This window comes from Nelumbo lutea, chromosome 1, assembly GCF_056320005.1.
Source record: "Nelumbo lutea isolate HS-2025 chromosome 1, American lotus-T2T, whole genome shotgun sequence".
Lineage (NCBI taxonomy): Eukaryota > Viridiplantae > Streptophyta > Magnoliopsida > Proteales > Nelumbonaceae > Nelumbo > Nelumbo lutea.
Window position 1 is genome coordinate 179547994 of NC_142684.1, and position 21700 is coordinate 179569693.

General features: G+C 37.5%; 1 protein-coding gene across 7 annotated transcripts in view; it reads right to left on the bottom strand.

The window, feature by feature from the left end:
- Positions 1 to 342: 342 nt before the first annotated feature.
- Positions 343 to 21700, bottom strand: part of LOC148879529 (uncharacterized) — a 29919-nt gene continuing 8561 nt past the window's right edge. For 2 of the 7 annotated variants that reach the window (XM_088961083.1, XM_088961085.1), the window contains exons 5-18: positions 18916 to 18972; positions 17940 to 18034; positions 17587 to 17719; positions 17089 to 17268; positions 16388 to 16581; positions 16200 to 16266; positions 13760 to 13893; positions 11808 to 11874; positions 11529 to 11591; positions 11192 to 11436; positions 10984 to 11113; positions 3225 to 3317; positions 1475 to 1678; positions 343 to 840 (exon numbers count right to left, since the gene is read on the bottom strand). In XM_088961083.1, the coding sequence (XP_088817209.1) occupies positions 550 to 840; positions 1475 to 1678; positions 3225 to 3317; positions 10984 to 11113; positions 11192 to 11436; positions 11529 to 11591; positions 11808 to 11874; positions 13760 to 13893; positions 16200 to 16266; positions 16388 to 16581; positions 17089 to 17268; positions 17587 to 17719; positions 17940 to 18034; positions 18916 to 18972 (1953 nt within the window). In that variant the 3' untranslated portion in view covers positions 343 to 549. Of the gene's footprint in view, positions 841 to 1474; positions 1679 to 2686; positions 2884 to 3224; positions 3318 to 10983; positions 11114 to 11191; positions 11437 to 11528; positions 11592 to 11807; positions 11875 to 13759; positions 13894 to 16199; positions 16267 to 16387; positions 16582 to 17088; positions 17269 to 17586; positions 17720 to 17939; positions 18035 to 18915; positions 18973 to 21700 lie in introns of those variants that run through there. The other 5 variants (XM_088961084.1, XM_088961087.1, XR_016104266.1 and 2 more) reach the window with 4 other exon arrangements.

The window sequence follows — 21700 nt, forward strand, 5'->3', positions numbered from 1 at the left end:
CAACCAGAAAGATACAAATGCGGGATTAATCATTAATATTTATAGTTGAAACTTGATTTGACATTTCATGTAGAAAATTATGATCAGAAACAACTGACTGGATTCTATTAGGTGGCTAGCAGGTCTCACAGTGCCAGATTTTTCCTTATACTCAGCATACAAATCATTAGCAATTGCTTGGTTTATAGATCAGTCTCTGCAATCTGCAGCTATTCAATAATACAGCTTAAGAATCATATTATACTGCACGCCTTTGCACTCTAGACCTAAGCCAAAGCATAGTCATACAGATGTTCCAGACATTCATCAGACAAATTTTTAGAGGTACTAGGATCAAAAGTATAAAATGAATTTCTTTTCCTTCTTTATTTTTGCAAGAATTAACCGATATGTACATTGAATTAGAAAAACAGAACCCACCCTTGTACATAAGCTTGACCACAACTTTTAAATGCTCATTTTATCACCCCCGAAAAAAGACCTTACAATATACAAAAAGAAACCAACTTTGAGAATTTTGCTCCCGTTCAACTATAAATTGTGAGAGATTTATACTCTGACTTCAACTACATCACCATCTTTTAGTTCTGTATGTGGTAATGTAAGCTGACCATTCACTAATACCAGCCTACCTTCCAGTCCAATTCTTCTAGCTGCATCAGCAGCAGTGCTCCCTGTTCTCATTCTCATAATCTCACCATCGGGCCAACATACAATAACTACCTCTCCAAGTACAGAGTCATGTCCACCATTTGGTTTTTTGCCATGCTTTGTGTCTCCAAGACCTGCTTCAGAGCGCACTTGCTCCTCCCACTGAAGCATTTCTCTCAGTAGACGTACCTGACATTAACAGTAGAAATCTATTAAGAATTGAGAACACTTCAGGCCATTAATCAACATCATGCACTTAGTAAACATGTTGAACATGTTTAGACCCGTCCTTAGCTGGATATCATAAGCACTAATGGCCAGATCAAATACAAAATGCCCTGCCTGTCCATTGCCTTTTTTTTTCAGTAAGGGCAGGTGACATGAGGCTTAGCATAACAAACTCTTGAGACAATATAAAAGCAGAAGTAGCATCATGCAAAACAAACACTCAGTTTGAAACACTGTTTTTGGAAATTCTGTATCATCTGATTAGGTTTTAAATTTGGACAAGGAGATCTTGAGCACAAGGTATCTGCTGGATGATCTTGGCATATGACCATTCTCACCCAACAATTCCTCCCCACAAGTTCTTTACTTCCATAGTGCAACCATACAATTACTTCGTTAACTAGCAATTAACCTTCTTTTGCTTGAGATCTATATAAGTAAAAAACTAAAAAGGAAACATGGGGAAACCTCAAACAATCCATGAAAGTATAATATATAATGTGGAAATATCCAAGACATCACGATTTTTTATTGGTAAAATGGCATAATTAAAACCAAGAAGCAAATTTGGGTTTGCGGGTGATTGTATACCAACCTTGTTGTTGATGCTGGTTTCGATGGGAGTAGAATTAGGGGAGTCAGAGCTTGATGTTCCAAAGTATCTTGAGTTTGAAGGAATAGAAGCAACTTGTTTACCCTCAAAAACAGATGATACAACCATCCAATACACAGTTTCCTCTTCCTCTGTCAAGTCAATTATTTGGATGAAGGTGGGCAGAAGGCGCTCAAATTGGTCTTGCTGCCAAAAAGAAAGCATGGGATTATTATCAGAATATTTCTTCTGGTGAAGACAGCATTGCTTGGAGTTTGGAAGGAGCTAGGAAAAGCAAACTGTGAAAATCATTTTTCCAAGAAGCATTGGATAAAATTAATCTTGTATGGGGCCATGATGTTATCATTTTCTGCAATATCAACAAAGTACTTGACTGTCATGATTTTGAAACTGTCAAGTAGAGATATAAGACATGAGGATTCACATTTATATTTACATACGGTCCATCTGAAAGGTCCTCTTACCTTGCACACCATTGGGAAAACCACACTAATCTCAATGGTACCTCTTACAAAACCCTAGCTTAGCTGGAATTCTAGTAGATTCAGTTGTGGATGCATTGATGGCTGGAGGTGGTTGCGGGTTGCCCACCTTACCAGATCAAGGATTTCCAAAAAGGATACAGCTTCCACACTAACCATACTTGGCAATTCACTATTGGTTTGGCTTGTTAAGGTGTTGTATTTTATTCTTATCAGTATGTGAAATTCAAATAATGTACATTAGAATCTTGCTAATATCATGCCTTCAACTTATTTTGTTTCCAATTGTTTTTTTAGTTGCTTTAATGGCATAAGAAACTCATTCTTGTTTTATATATTATACTTTTTGGTTGCATTTTCTGTTCTTAACTATAAGAAATGTTCAGATTAAGGATTTTACAATTTCAACCTCGTGAGAACTCCTACTCTCATTGTGAGGGAGAATACTGCCTGAAAATTAAGTTCTTTCAAGCTTATATACGGGGGTGGTCTGTAGATATGTATTAGGCATGACAAAAGCCTGCATATGGCAACAATACACAGACACTCATGCATGTGCCAGGTTGGCCTGTGCACAAATACAATATTTTGCCATCTTTGTAAAGAGATTCTTGTTCTATTCCTCATCTTCTTAAGGTGAAACATAGAAAAATGCCTTGAACTCCTAAAAGCATATGCTGTTTCAATTGATGAGGATTGATTACTTGGAGAGCTTTGGTTGATTTTGTATTCCTCTAGAAGGAAAGGAATATCAAGAGATCAGATCTGATAGAAAAAAAAAAGCCAACAATTTTTCATCAGTAATAGGGTATGTGTTGATTTTTTACTGGATCATATTGCATAATAAATTCAAAGATTTGAACCACAATGACGTTCTGATATATTGGCATCACCTCTTTCTCTTTCCACCTGCAAAAGATGAAATAAAACTAAGTTTTGAAGATCGATTCCTTTGGAATTCACATCCTACAATATATGATGGCTTTCCATCACCATTAACTCATTAAGGGAGAATACTTTGTACTTGGCATTCCTCTTCAGCCTTGGAAATGCTTATGGATTTATCATGGAGAAAATGAAGGTATAAGAGTGCATGGTTCTTAAATGCTTGGCTCACTAAGCTGAATTATCCAGGTAAACTAGATATTAGTCATAATGAGAAGCTTTGAGTGAGTTGTCATGTTTTAATTATGTGGTGTTTGAATTGCATTTCCATGTAATGTTCCTTGGACTCCTCAACTATTACATACCTTATGGTACATACCATCTCGACAAAGTGTGTACTTTTCCAGACAGGTGCACCAATCTCCATGTCCTGGTTCACACCACCATTGATCGGAAACCTAAAATGCACAACAGGTGAAACATTTTATGATATGAATATTCCTTAAAAAACATATATATCCTCCTCATAAGCAATATATTGGGACATAACAGAAATAACTCAACATTAGGACACTTCAATAAATCTTAAATGTAATCCAATATGCAGGAAGCAGTAAGGATTAATAGGAAGTTCATTCAAAGATGATTAAACTAAAAGCTATGTTACCCTTATTTTCCAGAATTATTTGACTGTCTCACATCCCAATATATAATTTTCTATCAGTGTCAAACAGTCAGTTTATGGATTCACATAGATGCAGTTCTTAGGATATTTTGATATTTTAAGGGTTCTTCATGTCTTTGGCTGTTTTATAAGGATCATGGACACTTTGACTGTATCGAGCTATATTTATGTAGTTAGGCTGGTTCGTCCTCAAATCGGCATTCTACTACAGGGGCATTTTTCTTGGTAGAAATCTTATCACATGGAAGAGTAAGAAGCATAGTTGTGAAGTCTATTGAAGAGGTTGAACACTAGGCAAGAAATCATACCACAAGTGAACTTAAGTGGAACAAGAGTTTACTTAAAGAGATGGTAGTCCCCATATCACTTCCAATGCATCTTCATTGTGATAACCAGGTTGCAATACATATTGCCTCAAATCCACTATTCCATGAGAGAACAAACATATTGAAGTTGATTGCCACTTTGTCCATAAGAAGATATAGAGTAATGATTAAATTTGAAAACCAGAAAGCAAAATTGTTTACCAAGGCATTGCATAGACCTCAAGTTGACTTAAATTTCCAATATGGGTCTATATGATATACTCACCAGCTTAAGGGAGAGCTTTGCAAGTATATCAGTTGAAAACAGTCCTCTTGAAGTATAGGACTGTTTGAGATTAGATGCAAAACCAGAAAAATGAACAAGAGAAGACTAAGAAGTTGAGAGAGAGAGAGAGCTGGCGGCAATGAGAGTTAGAGAGCAAGAGGTTCGAACTAAACCTCCCTCTAACACTCTAAACATTTTATTAAGTTAATCTTTGAAATATTATAGAGAGGCCCTTGAGTGGGCAAGAAATTACAAAAACAGAACATTACAGAGTATGGGCCCAGAATAAGGCCCATTACAGAGAAAACATAAACATAACATGAAATAACAGTCTATGGGCCATTCGACCCATCTCCTCTACACTCCCCCTCAAGCTGAGCATAGATGTTAATCATGCCCAGCTTGCCAGTGTCATGTTGAAGCCTTGCCTTGGAAATACCCTTGGTGAGGAAATCTGCCAATTGTCCTTCCGAAGTAATGAATGGAAGACACACTTCACTGGAAGAGACTCTTTCTTGAATAAAGTGTCTATCAACCTCAATATGTTTGGTTCTATCATGTTGTACTGAGTTGTGAGCAATGTTGATGGCAGCTTGATTATCACAGTACAACATCATGGGTTTGTCATGATCAATCCCAAGTTCTTCCATTAAGGACCTTAGCCACAACAATTTCGAGATTCCATGTACCATGGCTCTATACTACGGAGGATCGAGCCACAGCTGACTGTTTCTTACTCCTCCAAGAGACAACATTACTAGCCACCAGACTGCAATACCCTGAAGTAGATCTTCTATCATCAATATTTCTAGTCCAATCAACATCAGTATAGGCTTCAAGTTTCAGATGACCATGCTTGGTAAATAGAATTCCCTTTCCTAGAGAGCCTTTCAGATAGCACAAAATCCGTTCTACTGCTGCCATATGAGTATCTCTAGGAGCATGCATGAACTGGCTAATACAACTGACAACATACGCAATATCTGGCCTAGTCATGCACAAGCATAGAAGCTTCCCAAGAAGTCTCTGAAAGACCCCTTTGTCTTCCAACAATGTTTCATCCGAAGCTGAAAGTTTGTGATTCATATCAATGGGAGTTGCAGCTGGTCTAGCACCCATTTTTCCAGTTTCAAACAACGAATCAAGGACATATTTCCTCTAGGAAATAAGAATCCCATCCTTGGATCTAGCAACTTCTATGCCAAGGAAGTATTTCAACTCCCCCAGATCCTTAATCTCAAATTCTATACGGAGGAAAGACTTAAGGGCCCGAATGCCTGTGGCATCATCACTAGTCACTATAATGCCATCAACATACACAATGAGATACACTGCTAGAGATCCACTTTTCTTCACAAAGAGAGTATGATCTGACTGTGTCTGAACATAGCCGAATTTAACAAGTGCAGCTCTAAATCTCTCAAACCAGGCTCTAGGAGATTGTTTGAGGCCATAAAGTGATTTCTTCAATTCGCATACCTTTCCTTGCATATCTTTCCCATACATTCCTGGAGGGAGACACATGTAGACCTCCTCATGTAAGTCACCATTCAGAAATGCATTCTTTACATCTAACTGATAAAGAGGCCAATTAAAGTGAGCTGCCAGAGATAAAAGAACCCTCATAGATGTCATCTTGGCAACAAGGGCAAAGGTCTCCAGGTAGTCAATCTCATATGTCTGTGTGTAGCCTTTTGCAACAAGTCTGGCCTTGTACCTCTCAGTAGTCCCATCAGCCATATATTTAATGGTAAAGACCCACTTGCACCCAACTAGATCCTTCCCTTCAGGCAAATCCACCACCTCCCAAGTATCATTCTTGTGTAGAGCATCCATTTCAGACTTCATGGCATCTCTCCATTCAGGAATCCTAAGAGCTTCTAACACAGAACTAGGAATGGGGTTAGAAAGCAACTGAAGAGAGGTAAGCAAAGTATGAAGGAGAAAGTAGATCATAGGAAAGGTGTTTGGAAATGCAGTGTGCAGTGCACTTCCGCTTTCCTTTCCTAACAGCAATGGGGACATCAAGATCTGGGAATGATGGTTCCAAAGGGACTGAAGCAGTACCTGTTGTCTCATCTGTGATTGGGAGTGTATGAGCCTCATCTGTTGTAAGGGAAACAACTTGCTCATTCCTGGATCTTTGCCTTTGATACACCTTGGGATTATGGATAGGACGAGGAGGTAAAGAAATAGGAGCACTAGGGCAAGATGAACGAAGTGGTTGATCCTCATTTGATTCATTTTGTGAGGATATAGGCTTGTCAAGTGACTCAACTGGGACAGGAAGAGGAAGAACAAATACTTGTGACAAACTCTCCCCCTGTTGACAATGTCCTTCATGAGAGGAACCATAAAAAGAAGAAAGCTCATCAAAGGTAACATCCATAGAGACATGTCGAGTGCCAGTCTTTGGATCAAAACAATAATAACCCTTTTGTGTGGGGGAATAACCGATGAAGATGCACTTGTGGGCTTTTGGTTCAAACTTATGCCTCTGGGCACTTGGAATGTGAACATAACAAGTACAGCCAAACACATGAAGATGAATAAGAAAAAGATCCATGTCTGGATGAAGAAGACTGAAGGGGGATTTAAACCCTAAAACCCTGGATGGCATACAATTTATAAGATAGGTAGCAGTAAGAACAACATCACCCCAAAATCTTATAGGAACATGTGAGGCAAACAAAAGGCTTCTTGCAACTTCAACAATATGTCTATTTTTCCTTTCAGCAACTCCATTTTGTTCAGGGGTTCTAACACAAGAGCTTTGATGAATAACCCCCATGTCAGAGAGATACAAGGATAGGCTCTTCTCAAAATACTCTTTTGCATTGTCAAATCTGAAAACCTTAATTCTGGTATCAAATTGGGTTAAAACAAGCTCATGAAATTGCCTCACAAGTCTTGGGACTTCATCACGAGATTTCATTAGGTATATCTAAGTGAATCTAGAAAAGTCATCAAAAAACAGGATGAAATATCTGTAGCCCCCTGTTTATATTGTTGCTATAGTAGTCCGAACCAGTAAGGAGAAGAAGAAAGAGAAGGAGAAGAAGAAGAAGAAGAAGAAGAAGATGAAAGAACTATCGAACCCTAATAGCTAAACCCTATCAGTCGACCTCTTAATAGTGATTAGGCTTCTAAGTAAATGTACAAGGACTAAACTGCCCCTACTTAAGTATGGGACAGAGAACCTCTAATAAGACTGCCACATAAGCTCATAACTTAACCAAGGTGAGTTGACTAATCTACCCTTATTCAGCTAACTCTAACACCCCACATAGAAGATAAGTGGTAAGGCCCCCACACATCAGAGTGCACAATATGAAAAGGAAAAGAAGCTCTTTTATTTCTTACAAGGTAATTGTTTCTACAATGCTTTGACAACTGACAAGACTCACAATTGAGACTGGACACACTGACTCCCTTAAACAATTCGGGAGGTAAATGACTCAAAGAAGAAAAAGGTAAATGACCAAAATGACAATGACTCAACATAATTTGACTGACAGACTCTGAAGAAGTAGAACCAAAGGCAGCATTCTTGGGATGATCAAGACATTGGCCAGGAGTGTCGAGCAAGTATATTCCATTCGCTTCATGGCCACTCCCAATCACCTTCTGAGATTCCAGATCCTAAAACACACAGTGAGAAGGAAAAAAGGTTACACAACAATTCAATGACTTGGTCAAGCGACTAACAGATAATAAATTGGTATTCAATTTAGGTACATGAAGAGTGGAAGATAGGAGTAAGGAGTTTGTAGGCTTGACAGTTCCCTTGCCAGAAATAGAGGCAAGAGAACCATCAGCTAAGGTGATTTTGTCACGACCAGGAAGCAAATCATACGAAACAAACAAAGTGGAAAGGTTGGTCATGTGATCATAAGCACCTGAATCTATGATCCAAGGGGTCTTGGGATTACCTGAGGTGGATGCATGGTTAGCATAAGCTCTTATACCTGAGTGAGCAAATGCGGTGGTGGCTGGACTTCCAGAAGGGTTGGATGATGAAGTTACACCTTCAAGCTGGCTGATCATCTTTCCAAACTTCTCATACTCAGCTTTCATGGCTGTCAACTGTCACAAACAGACTCAACCTCTGTATCTGTACCTGTGGCTGCATGTGCACTTCTTGTCTTCCTACTATCATTTTTCTTCTGGAATCGGATAGGGACAAGGTTGGGATGCAATTTCCAGCACTTGTCCTTGGTGTGTTTCGGCTTCTTGCAATATTCACAGACCACCTCCTTCTTTGCTGTGTCACTAGGAGCTCCTATAATCCCTTTGGGTTTAACCCCCATATTTGCAAAATGATCATTGGTGCTGACTCCTTGAACCTGTACTTGCCTTCTACTCTCTTCACTGATGACCAAAGCATATGCTTGTGACAATGAAACACTTTCCTTGGACAAAATGTTCTGTTGTGTGATGTCATATTCAGGATTCAGCCCTGTTAGAAACTCAAAGACCCTGTTCCTTTCAACTAATTTCCTGTATGTTTCAGCATCATTGGGAGTATCCCATGTCACAGCCTCTATCAGATCAATCTCTTGCCATAGAGATTTCAGGGTTGAGAAGTATGTTGCAAGTGATTTCTCCCCCTGCCTTAGATTCTTCACATCACTCCTCGGTTTATAGGCTCTGGCAACATTCAATTTTTGGGAGTAGGTCTCTACAACACTATCCCAGATTTCCTTATCCGAGTTCATCCAAAGATAGTGTTGACTAATCTGTGGCTGCATTGAATTCACAAGCCACCCAATCACTGTGTAGTTCTCTTGCATCCATCTCTCATAAGATGGATCATTCTCTAGGGGAGCTTTCTTGCTCCCAGAAATAAACCCCCATTTTCCTCTGCTATAAATGTGAATTTTCACTGATTGTGACAATGCCAAGTAGTTGGTCCCATCAAGTTTAACTATAGTTACAACCAACATAGAATCGGCTAGGGTTCCCAAAGTCTATCCATATTCAGCAGCACTCTTGCTTTCAATGTCCGAGGAATCCATCATGCAAAGGCTCCAATTAGGGTTTTAATAAGTTTTCCAAGGTACAGGGAATCTTGATGAACTTAGTTTGAGATGAATCGGCAACAACCAGCTCACAAAAATAGTTCAGTCTTGATAATCGTGACAGTCCAGCTCGGTGGCAACACTTTCTAGAGTAAGAAATACTATTTCAGCCTTCAAGGGACAACCAACAGACCTCCAAACACAAAGTATTTCAGGTCCCCAACAACCGTTGTCCCAAAGAGAAGAAATAACAATCTGCAGTCCTTAAGAGGCCTTTTGACAAACACTCTGTGTGCAGTAGTTAACACCCTACTGTTAACTAGTAAGAACCACTTCAATAATGTTTTGTATAGGTCCAAAACAAAGGCTGGACAGAATTTTTGGACTAGTACCACTGAGTCCAAATCAGTTTCAGCAACTTGACAATCCAACAATAGTCAAACTGCACTCCAAAACAACCCAGAAATCTCTGAGTTGAATCAGTCCAGCAACAGCCGAACAGTGGGGCAAAATGGAGGAGGGTTTCGAATACTTTACAGCCCTCCCAAGCAACGAAAATAACCCAGCAATAACTGAGATAACTTATAGTAAGTGAATCTCTTATTTGAACTTCAAACTAGGCCGAACACCTTTCTCTCTGATTTCAAATCAGGCCGAACACCTTGCTCTCTGATTCTTCCTGGTCACCGAACTATTCTCCGAGTGTGTAGAGACTTGGGCACCCTCCAATGACCTCCAAGAACCAGGTGAATGACTTTAAACTTCCAGCCCTAGAACATCCTCATGTAGTTGGCTGAACTAGAACCACATGAGAGTCACGCCAAGCTCTGGCCCGCTCTGATACCAAGTTGAAAACAGTCCTCTTGAAGTATAGGACTGCTTGAGATTAGATGAAAAACCAAAAAAATGAACAAGAGAAGATTAAGAAGTTGAGAGAGAGAGAGAGTTGGCGGCAATGAGAGTTAGAGAGTGAGAGGCTCGAACTAAACCTCCCTCTAACACTCTAAACATTTTATTAAGTTAATCTTTGAAATATTATAGAGAGGCCCTTGAGTGGGCAAGAAATTACAAAAACAGAACATTACAGAGTATGGGCCCAAAATAAGGCCCATTATAGAGGGAAACATAAACATAACGTCAAATAATAGTCTATGGGCCATTCGGCCCATCTCCTCTACAATATCTTTACTATTTATTGTTCTATTTTATGAGTGGGTTAGTTCTTTCACATTTATGCCTAGAATACCTACTAGTTAGGGGTATAATAGTCCACTTGGTGGTTGTAAACTTGTAATGTTGAGCATTTAGAAGATGAAAGGCGACAAGGCATTTCTGGAGGTTGGTTCAGTGGCACCTGTATAGTTGGAAGGGAAGCAGCTGGGAAAGGAAGTGAGACAAAACTGCTGGTAATCACCCCCTAGTTGTTGATCTTAACAATGTTGTCAGATGGTGACAAGAAGACTGAAATGGAGGCTAAGAGGCTTTTTGACAATGGCAGAAGTTGCTGAACTTAATGACTTATTGCGTTGCCTTTTAGTGGATTAAACAAATAACTAAACAATAAAATATTCAAGGGTATAATTATCAACTCAATTTATCCACTAAAAGACGGCATAATCTTTTCAGTTCAGCAACTTGAGCCGTTATCAAATGGCCCCTAAGAATCTAAAACTATACAGGCACACAAATACAGGGGAAGTTCCATTGTACTTGTCGTGTATTCATACCTGCAATTTTAATTTGTGATCTTTGGAATATTGAAATACACACATACTATTTTAATTTTTTAACAAGCATAGTAAACATGGTGGAATAAAGAAGCCCAACCTTCTTGTAGAGCCTTGCATAAGCTTCCCATCGTCTTATCTGAAAAGAAGATCTCCTGTCAGCAACTGCTTCAGAAGCTTCAAGACCAAAGCTCACAGCCACGAGTAGCTCTCTTCCATCCTTATCTACCCTGTTAAATTTTGTATTAGTTTGAGAAGTAACTTGCAACACATTAGCAGAATAATTGGGATATTTGAAATTAGCTCACCTAACAATAACTGCTGGAAGTAAATGACTTCCTTCCACTCTAAGAGCTGGATGTCCTACTTTTAGAGGACCATACTTTTCCAGTGCATCATATTCTGCAGAATTATCATCCTCCAATTCTTTAGATTCATAGGGAGTTGAATTTTTTTCAGCATCATGTAAGGTACTCATGGATGGCATCTTATTTTCAGTTTCCTTATAAAGCCAATGTGCAGCAAGTCCATATTCTGCACACTCATGCATCCTCTACAGTCACAGTCCAACAATTAGCATAACCTAAAAAAAGTAAACCACCCCGATGATGAAAGTCTTATGTAAAGTTGGAATATTTATTATACCTGTGTTCTTATTTGGATTTCTAAAGGTGCATTATCGGGACCTTGTACTGCAGTATGGAGAGACTGCAATTAGAAGGAAAATATTAGTGTTTACAAGTTGACTGAACCAATGATAGAAGTGATGTTTTACACTCAGAGGTTGACTGGGCCAAATCAGGTCAATAATCTAATGTAACATGTTCACTGTTTTTGTCTTTGTGTTTCCTTTCAATTTCCACATTCAACATTTGACTGACAAAGCAACTGGAAATATTGTACTATAAATAAGAAGGTATTAACCTGATAACCACTATGCTTTGGATTAACAATGTAATCATCGAACTCACCGTCAATAGGGGTCCAGAGCCTGCATGAAACAAGGGCAAGTAGTATGTAAATTTAGATCACTGTCGTGTTATAAAAAATGCACTGTGCATCAAAAATAATTATTGTAAAATGGAATACTTTCTTTATCACAATAACAGGAGTATGAACAAAGGCATATGAAAATATAGATGACATGTTGCTACTTTAGTTGGTAGTAGAGATGAAATGTATATTGGATTATCAAATAAATCTACAAGATTATGGTGATATACATAGACGTGGAAACATGTAGCCATACCCATCTTCAGAACAGTTAAGCTGAATCATGTAAACTAATTGTCAATAGAGTGGACATATAAAAGGATAAAGAAGCAAGATAAAGTGATAACTGGTAAAGATGGGATGTAGAGTATAGCATTTTCAGTAACTTATAACTCAGCATTTTTTATCAGCAAACTTATAACTCGGCATTTTAAGGACTTTCTACTTACAGCATGCTCCAATTTTCAAAATCTCTATTTATAGTACATTCTGAATTTATAATTTATGGTGTATCCAATTTTCCTGTTTTTAATAGCTTCCACGAGTCAAACTTTTCCAAGCCACTATTGCATAAGAACCTTAATCCAGTCTCTATTAAACTAACAAAAAAAAAAGGATTGCCTCCCTTGAATCAATTCCCCTTGAAATGAAGAATTAACTCCATCCATCACTACTTTCAGTCTTGATGCCAAAATAAAGATAATAAGCATATATCCATTGCTTATGAAAATAGGCTATAGTCATTACATTCATGGCTTTCACTTTCTTTGAGATGGATAGAATTAACCTAGGAATCACACCATTCCAAGTAGCACCCCTGTGAACCTCCTCCATGACTGTCTGAGTGTTTCTTGAAAGCTTCATACAGAGTGCCAATACAAAAACCATAAGATCGTAATGCATTATCCCCACTCAAATGACCCAGTGCTCTCAATGCTCATCCTTGCTGAGTTCCTGTCTCCAAACATCATATATAGCTTGAACTAAGGAATGCAACGAACCAGATCTTATCAGTAGGATTTTACCTCTTCAGTCCTAATTGTATTCTCCTTGACCAAGTTTCTGACAATTTTAAGCTTCTAAATGGCATTGTACTTTAGATATTTTCACCCTTCTAAAGTGAAGATAGCAATTGAATTTTGATGTCAATTATCCTTGAAATTGGTACTTTTAAACCTTATTAGTTGCAAACAGATTTCCTTCCAAGCTTTCAAGCTACTTCTTAATGCCTTAATTTTAAAAGACTTTCTTATTTCCTTCCTTTATCTCCTGTTCAGGTCTTTCAATCTCTAAAACAAAAGAAAAGATGATTTTGCTTCGCACTAGAGACAGATCACCAAAGTTTCACTAACTCCACAATTTTCAATTCTCCATTCACGTTCTCAAAATGAAAAGGAGCTACCTCTGATTCATCAGTCTATAATTGACCAGGAATGGCCTATGGTCTAAGATACATCTACCAATAGTTATTTGTGTGATCTTTGGGAATTGGGAATAATTCATTAGGCTAGGTTAGGGGAACATTTATGAATAAATTTTGAATCTAGTGCTTTATTCTTTTTCTTCTTTTGAGATCCATTATTTACAGTCAAATAGGATTGTATTTAACATATTCTAGTTGCCAAGACTCAATTTCTTGTTTACTATGGGGTATTTTCAGTAATGAACAGTATTTCTAGTCTAGTTTATTTCATTAAGGCCCACCTTGTGCCAAATGTTCTTTCAAAGTGACAAGTGAAATCATACAAAAGGTGTTTATGAGTGTGAGAGTTTATCATCCAACAATATATCGAAGTTAAGAGTACTCTAGCTGCATAGATGCAAAATCTTTTAGCTTAGAATTTTGAAATACTGTGAAAAAAACCATTAATCTCTTCATTCACCTGTGCACAATGTTAAGAAGGCTGTAGCAACACTTAACTGCAGCTCCATGCAATGCCCCATTATTATCACCAACAACAACCCTTAGTGCACGGGCATCATACACTTGCCTGATGCCAACATTTTTACGTTTCATCTACTTAGGAAGCACAGTGAAAAAAACATAGATAAGAATAGAAATTTCTATTATAAAGAAGTAAGCTTTACAGTAAAGGTTTATTTAATGAGGTTCCATACAAGGTTCAAAATTTTGATATGTACAGGCCGTATCAGCCAATACGTATTGTATCGAGGGCTTCCCAATACACCCCTAAAGGGGGTGTTTTGGGGTTTAACCCAGTTCAGGGGGTAGACAGGACTTAAACCGACCCCTTTGAACCAGGTTTTAAAGAAACCAAAAAAAAGGGGAGCAAGCCCCGATACGCCCTACCGGTGTATCAGGCTGTATCGATATTTTGAACCTTGGTTCCATCCATATGATGAGAAATGTGAAAGCATTCCATTGAATTAATTGATTGAGTATTTCAGATAAAAATATTTTGATAAATATCAACAAGGATAAAAATATAATTGCAGATATTTTAATGCCAAAAACAAAACTAAATGAATTGATACAAAGAAATGAGGTTTACAGTAAAGGTTTACTTAGTGAGGCTCAAGATGATGGGAAGTGTAAATGCATTTCCATGGAATTAATTGATTGAGTATTTCATATGACAATCTTTTGATAAATATCAAGAAGCATAGAGACGTAACTAAATAACTTTCAATGCCAAACACAAAACCAAATGAATTGATAACAAGAATGTTGGAAACATAAAACCAAACTCTTTCCATGAGAAATTAATGCATTTCCTTAACACGTGTTTCTTGATATGTGTTTTGACTTAACATTCAGATATTGGGACTACGGGTTTTCAAATATTGGGAGCATGTTTTGAGGAGTCAACCCATTGGGTGCCTTCCAAATTCCAATCCCTCTATCGTTGAATATCCGCACAAGAGGCCAGCTTGACACCATTACTACTGTAGCAGTATGGTTCCAAGAGGATTTTTATATCAGGTTCAGTTTTAAAATCTAAGAAAATATAGTGTGTTTTTGTGATTTTCAGTTCAGTACTACTTTGCCTATTGTTGTTCACTTAAAATACTGTGTATATCTTGATTGTTTGCCCGCATCAGAAAGAATGTCAATTCCCTTTTTTCATGCATGTTTTTTGAGCCAAATACCCTTTCTCACATGTTTGGTATTGAATTTTCTTCTCCATATTTTTATACATTAACTTTCAGTATTTTCTCTTAATCACTGTCAGAATACCACAGACATGTCATACAAAGCACCCTTTTCCCTATCTGAACCAACAAAGATGCACCTTGATCACTTGTCCCTAGCCCTACTGTGTCAAGGTGCTCAGACAATGAGAACAACTTGTTGAAACATGATGCAAATTGAATTTTTGGCTCCAAAGCTGTCAATAGGTATTTCGTATCCCCCTTGACAAACCATCATCTTATAGCATTCTCTGTTAATATTTTCTCTCAACATTCTTGCCAGACGTATCACACAAAAGCACCCTTACCCTACTCAGAAAATAGAGTCATTTTGACAACTTCATCTTTGTTCTGCAGTGTCTAAGCGCTGAGTTAAACCATTATCTTATTGGCATGAAATTGCTAAATCATACCAAAATTTATATTCCATAATTAACTAGTAGATCTGTTGTTCCCAAGCTTTGGTCCCTTCCTTCCAAAAGAGTGATTAAGTTGATTTGTTAAAATTCGAATAGCCCCAGCTTGAGGGCCCAGGCCTGATGCTGTGTAAATTCTTCAGTTAGGTACCTGACTTGCACCCCTACCCAGGTCACCAAGGTGTTGGTGGTGCTTTCTGAGTACACCAATACTCAGGTCTCATTGGCTATGAGAATCTATTAGATTTAGAATGGAGCTGATGTCTTTACTCCAAGTCTTGCATTTGATTTTCTCTTGGATTTTATTGGATGGAGGTTGAAGGGCTTTGGTCAAATGTTCACTTTCTGTGTGATAGGAGGATTTTAATGGATTAGCCTCTTTATCTTAATGTTTTCAAAAGCCCTTCTGTACAATTTCATACATATTATTATTACCTAAAATACTTTTTGATTACTCAAAAGAAAAAAAAAAAAAGAATTTGGAAACCATTTCCTGTTTTCTATAGATGGAATTAAGAAGTTCTATTTAATAGAGAGATTGAAGTGATATTTGTTATGCATAAATGCATAATGCCTATGCATGTTGATCATATTTTTCCTTCAAAAGGGAAACAGTTGCTCATATTAACATAGTAAAATATGGTAGTTCTAGGAATTCCTAGTAAGATAAAATGGAAAAAAAATCATAATGAGAAAAAGAAATGCACAATAAACTTTTTCTTAGACAAGATGAATCATGACCTAGGTTATATACCTTGCAGTACATACTATATAAGCTCTTTAGGCGACTAGATAAGGTTACTTCCATTCCTGGAACATAACTGAAAGTAGAAAAAAAACAAATTCAATGTGACTATTAAACATGTATGATATGGTATGAAAAATAAATGGATCGAATTAGAAATTGTGAATGACCCAGATGTCAGATATATAAAAACATACGAAGTTGATATAAATAACTCCCTCTCAAGTGCTTCCTCGCAAACCACCAAAGAAGCTAAAGCAATTCCGGCATCTCTAACAACCTTGGGTTTTGTTTTAGGAGCCTCTGAGTATTCTCTAAGATTATTAAGAAAGTTAGTGCGCTTTCTCCGATCTAGCAAGAGATCAAATGGGAGAACAGCTTGCAGAAGATCCTGCGTAAAAGGAATATCTAGAGAAAATGAGAATACGCATCCAAGAAAACCTAGAGAAACATTAAGGTGCAAATAAATTATCTTTGACAATCCTGAAAGCATAGTAATACAGAACATGGAGAGAATTGTGCAGTTAACATCCAGAATCTCAATTTAGAAATCTTGATAGGTTATAAACTTTTGACACTTTCTTATTCACATTTTCTTGTGGAAAATACATTCAAAGTAATTCATGAAGGGGCCATAGCTTGGTAAAATCTCAGGCTGACAAGCATGAGAACACAGGTTTCAGTCTGAAAGCAGCCACTTTGTGCTAAAATGCCAGAGGCTAGGTCCATAATTCCCAGGACTCTTGTGGCCAGGACCAGTATTGGTAATGCCCTTTTCTACTTCCAGTTATCCATAAAGTGGGAAAAGCTAATTTGAATTGATGAAAGAAAATCTGAAGAAAATGCAAAATTCAAAGCCATCAAAATTACAAAAACTCTTCCACAGAACCTGTACTACCTTCATGGTTGATGGATCTTCCTCAGTTGCCATAAGCCCTTCATAGTCAGAAATTATATCATTTTCGTGCAAGGGCACAAATGTGCTGGATTTAGTGGATATTCTTCTCAGAATTCTTGCCTTTTTGTTAGGATTCCACATTGAAGCTAGCTCAGCTCGCATCCGACGGAAGGTTTTAGGCTGTATACGTTAACAAATAGTCAAATACTAAACATGATTGAATTATTGAATTTCAACTTTCTCAGATAAGGTAATAGGAGAAAAACAGAAATAACATCAAAATACACACTTACAAACATAGGTCAAGAAGTATTGATAAAGCAACTTGATTCATAAGACGATTTTGAAGAAAAACAAGCCCATAATATCAAAAACTATTTTTGCAACTTTTACTGAGATGTCTTCAAGGTACCAACAACCATTTAAAACATCTTTAATATGCATTAATAAATGAAATTCGCATCTGCTAAGGAACATTAAAGAAGTTAGTGACAAAACCTGAATAACTGCAAAGCATAGATCTTCCAGCTCAGCTTTTAGAGCCCATACACCCAATCTGGAAGCAAGTGAACACCAAACAGCCAATGTCTCCTGTGCAACAGCTTGAGCCTTAGGAGATGAAAGAGCATAACTGTAAAAGATAGCACATAGAAACGTGACTTCATATGATAACATTATGATCAAAACCATATAAGTTCAATACCGCATTTTAAGTTTCTCAAATTGAAATGATTAACCTAAACATGACTAATAGAAAATTGATTGACAAAAATACCACGAGAAGAATATTACTCAATTTTTGAATCGATAACAGAAGAACAAAAATACCACAAATGGTTTGGGTACTTTACATGGTTCTCATATTATGAAGGCGATCTGCGAGCTTGATAAGAACAACACGGGGATCATCTACCATGCCCAAAAGCATCACTCGTAAATTATTAACCTGAAAATCCAACAAATGAAACCTATAAGATAAATAGAACCATTATAGCTACAAACTATGCTTTGGTGTTTAACTTTCAAAGAACTAACTCATAAGATAAATTCAATTGGCTTATCATGAAAATGCATGATTTTTCATGAAATTACAGTACTTCCTTTTAAAGGTAAAGTATGATACCTTTTTTATGGAAAGGGTTTTAAGTTTTAAGTATATTAGAATTGCAGAAGGTAATTTGGACAACACTGAGTTCTTCAATGACATCTTCATGATTTTACAATTAAGTAACCAGCAAATAATGTTTGGATCTACATAATCCTATTTTATTCCTAGAATTTTACGGGATAAACTGCTTGCAATATATTATAGCTTCAACAGCATGAGTATCAGTTGTTCATAGATTATTTTAACCTTCTAGGTGACACATATATACATACATAAGTGTGCATGGTACGTTAGATTATTTAAAGAAATCTAAAGAACCCAATAATCTTTCAATGCTAAGGTTAAGGTCCCAAAAAGACCCATCTTCCCTCACTTTATTTATAAGCCAAGTTTCAGCTTAAGAACCTTTATCATGTGACTAAAAATAAGACCTTTTATGCACATTTATGTACTCGCCCCAAGATGAAAGATCATGTGGATGTGTAAATAATTCTTACAAAATGACAATTGCCATTATCAGATTATTAATTTATCTATGAACTAATGTCTTCTGCCCATACCCATGCTAACTCCAGGCAGTGAAAAGAAACAGTAGTAACAAATTAAGGACATGAAATAACATATGCATCATTTATCTTCCAATAATTCTGAATCAAAAAGGAAAAGGCCATAGCATGTTTCATCATTATATCAACATATGATTAAAGTAGTACGCATACCTCTTCAGGGCCAAAATTACCCTGGCTTACATTTATTCGGCGGTGTCTCCGCAGAAGCTGAAAATACAAAAAGAATTTGAAAAAGAAAAACTTAAATAAAATGAGCAGCTTCTAGGATACTATCTTGATAGGTGATGAAACAATCAACTTGAAGAAAACTCTAGGCCCAGTGAACTATGATGGGATGCAAAAGATGGGATTCAGTTGCATGAATTAGAAGTGGTTTGAGAAGGTTATGATTTGTATATGGGAACATATGGGTATAGAACTAGAGTTCTTTCTTTCTTATCCACTATTTGTTTGCAAGTAATGACTGAATCTCTAGATTGTGGGATTTTTAAGATAAAACATAAATCAGAATCTCAAAAGATCATTAGATACATAATGCATAATAAGAGTCTCCAACTAATTCTTTTGTCGAAGTTATTCACCTCATTCAAGAGATGAGGGAGGTTATGAAGGATGCAAATATCTCAGGCTGTATTTTTTTTTGTAATAGACAATTTTAATTAATCAAGAAATATATACAGTACAAGAATTCCTAAGAGAGGCATGAAATGTGACATCTCCTGTCATAATAAGAGAAATTACAGATTACAACTCAGCCCAATACAATTGATCCCTATTCAGTATTTACCTCTTGCTTATATAAGGTATCCACCATCACATTAGCCGATCTCCTCTACCCATCCTCCTTCAGGAGGCATCCACGCCGAGTTTACCCTTCCTTTTTAGAGGAGCTTCTAACCACCACCTCCCACTTTCTTCTCCTCATATCATCGAAAGAGAATTGTGATAAAGTGTCCATAGTTCTGATCCAATGTATTACCCTGGTCATCACACATTCTCTCACTGCTTCCTTCTCTCTTCTCTAAGAAGATTCTTGCATCTGAAGCTGTAAATTTTGTTCACTAACTTCACCTTCCTCTCAAAATAAATAAATAAAGGTCTGTGGAAGAAATCTTCATTTTCCAGTATTGAACTTTGTAGAGAAGATGGGCCGAATGGCCCATAGACTGTCATTTCATGTTATGTTATGTTTCTATCTGTTGTGGGCCTTATTCTGGGCCCATACTCTGTAATATTCTGTTTTTTGTATTTTCCTGCTCACTCAAGGGCCTCTCTGTAATTTGTCAAAGATTAACTTATTAATAAGATGTTTAGACTGTTAGAGAAGGGTTAAGTTCGAACCTCTTACTCTCTAACACTCATTGCCGCCAGCTCTCTCTTCTCTTCCTCTCTTGTTTGTTCATTTTCTGGTTTGCATCTAATCTCAAACAGTTCCATACATCAAGTGGGCTGTTTTTCAACTTGGTATCAGAGCAGGCCATTGCTTGGCGTGTCCCTCATGTGGTTCTAGTTCAGCCAACTACATGAGGAGGTTCTAGGGCTGAAAGTTTACAGTCATCCGCCTGGTTCTTGGAGGTCATTGGAGGGTGCCCAAGTTTCTATACACTTGGAGAAGGGTTCGGTGACCAGGAAGAATCAGAGAGCAAGTTGTTTGGCCTGATTTGAAATCAGAGAAAAGGACTTTTGAAGTTATCTCAGAGAACAAGTGTTCGGCCTGGTTTATAGTTCAAACCAGAGACTCTCTTGCTGTAAGTCTTTTCTCAATCCTTTGCTGAGTTATTTTTTGTTGTTTGGGAGGACTATTAAAGCATTCAAAGCCCACATACATTCGGCCCACTGTTGCTGGACTGTTTTTCTGGGTTGTTTTGGAAGTGCTATTCGGCTGATTATTGGACTGTCGAGCTGCTAAAACTGATCTAAAACTAAGTGGCACTAGTCTCATCTTCATCCCAGCCTCTTCTTGGACCTATACTGAACACCTTGAAGTGGTTTCTTCTAGTTAACAGTAGACTGTTAACTACTGCACACTGAGTGTTCGACGAAAAGTCTCTTAAGGATTGTGGCCCTGTTTTCTTCTCTTTGGGACAACGGCTGTTGAGAACCTGAAATACCTTGTGATTGGAGGTTTGTTGGGTGTCCTTTAAAGGGTGAAACAGTAAAGAAAAGAACTACCATCGAACTGGACTGTCACAGTTATCAAGTCTGAACTGATTCTGTGAGCTAGTTGTTGTTGCCTATTCAGCTCAAACTAAACTCATCAAAACCCCAGTACCTTGAGAAACCTATTAAAAATCCTAATTGAAGCCTTTGCATGATGGATTTCTCAAGCCTTGAAAACAAGAATGCTGCTGAATATGGACAGATTTTGGGAACCCCAACTGATTCTATGCTGGCTGTAACTACAGTTAAGCTTGATGGGACCAACTACTTGGCTTGGTCACAATCAGTGAAAATCCACATTTGTAGCAAAGGAAAATGGGGTTTTATTTCTGGGAGCAAGAAAGCTCCTCCAGAGGATGATCCATCTTATGAGAGATGGGTACAAGAAAACTACACAGTGATTGAGTGGTTTGTGAACTCAATGCAGCCACAGATTAGTCAGCATTATCTGTGGATAAACTCGGCTAAAGAAATCTGGGATAGTGTTGCAGAAACTTACTCCCAGAAGTTGAATGTTGCCAGAGCTTACAAACTGAGAAGTGATGTGAAGAATCTAAGACAGGGGGAGAAGTCACTTGCAGCATACTTCTCAGCCCTAAAATCTATATGGCAAGAGATTGATTTGATAGAGACCATGACATGGGATACCCCTAAGGATGCTGAAACATATAGGAAATTGGTTGAAAGGAATAGGGTCTTTGAGTTCTTGACAGGGCTGAATTCTGAATATGACATTACAAAGCAAAACATCTTGTCCAAGGAAGATGTTTCATTG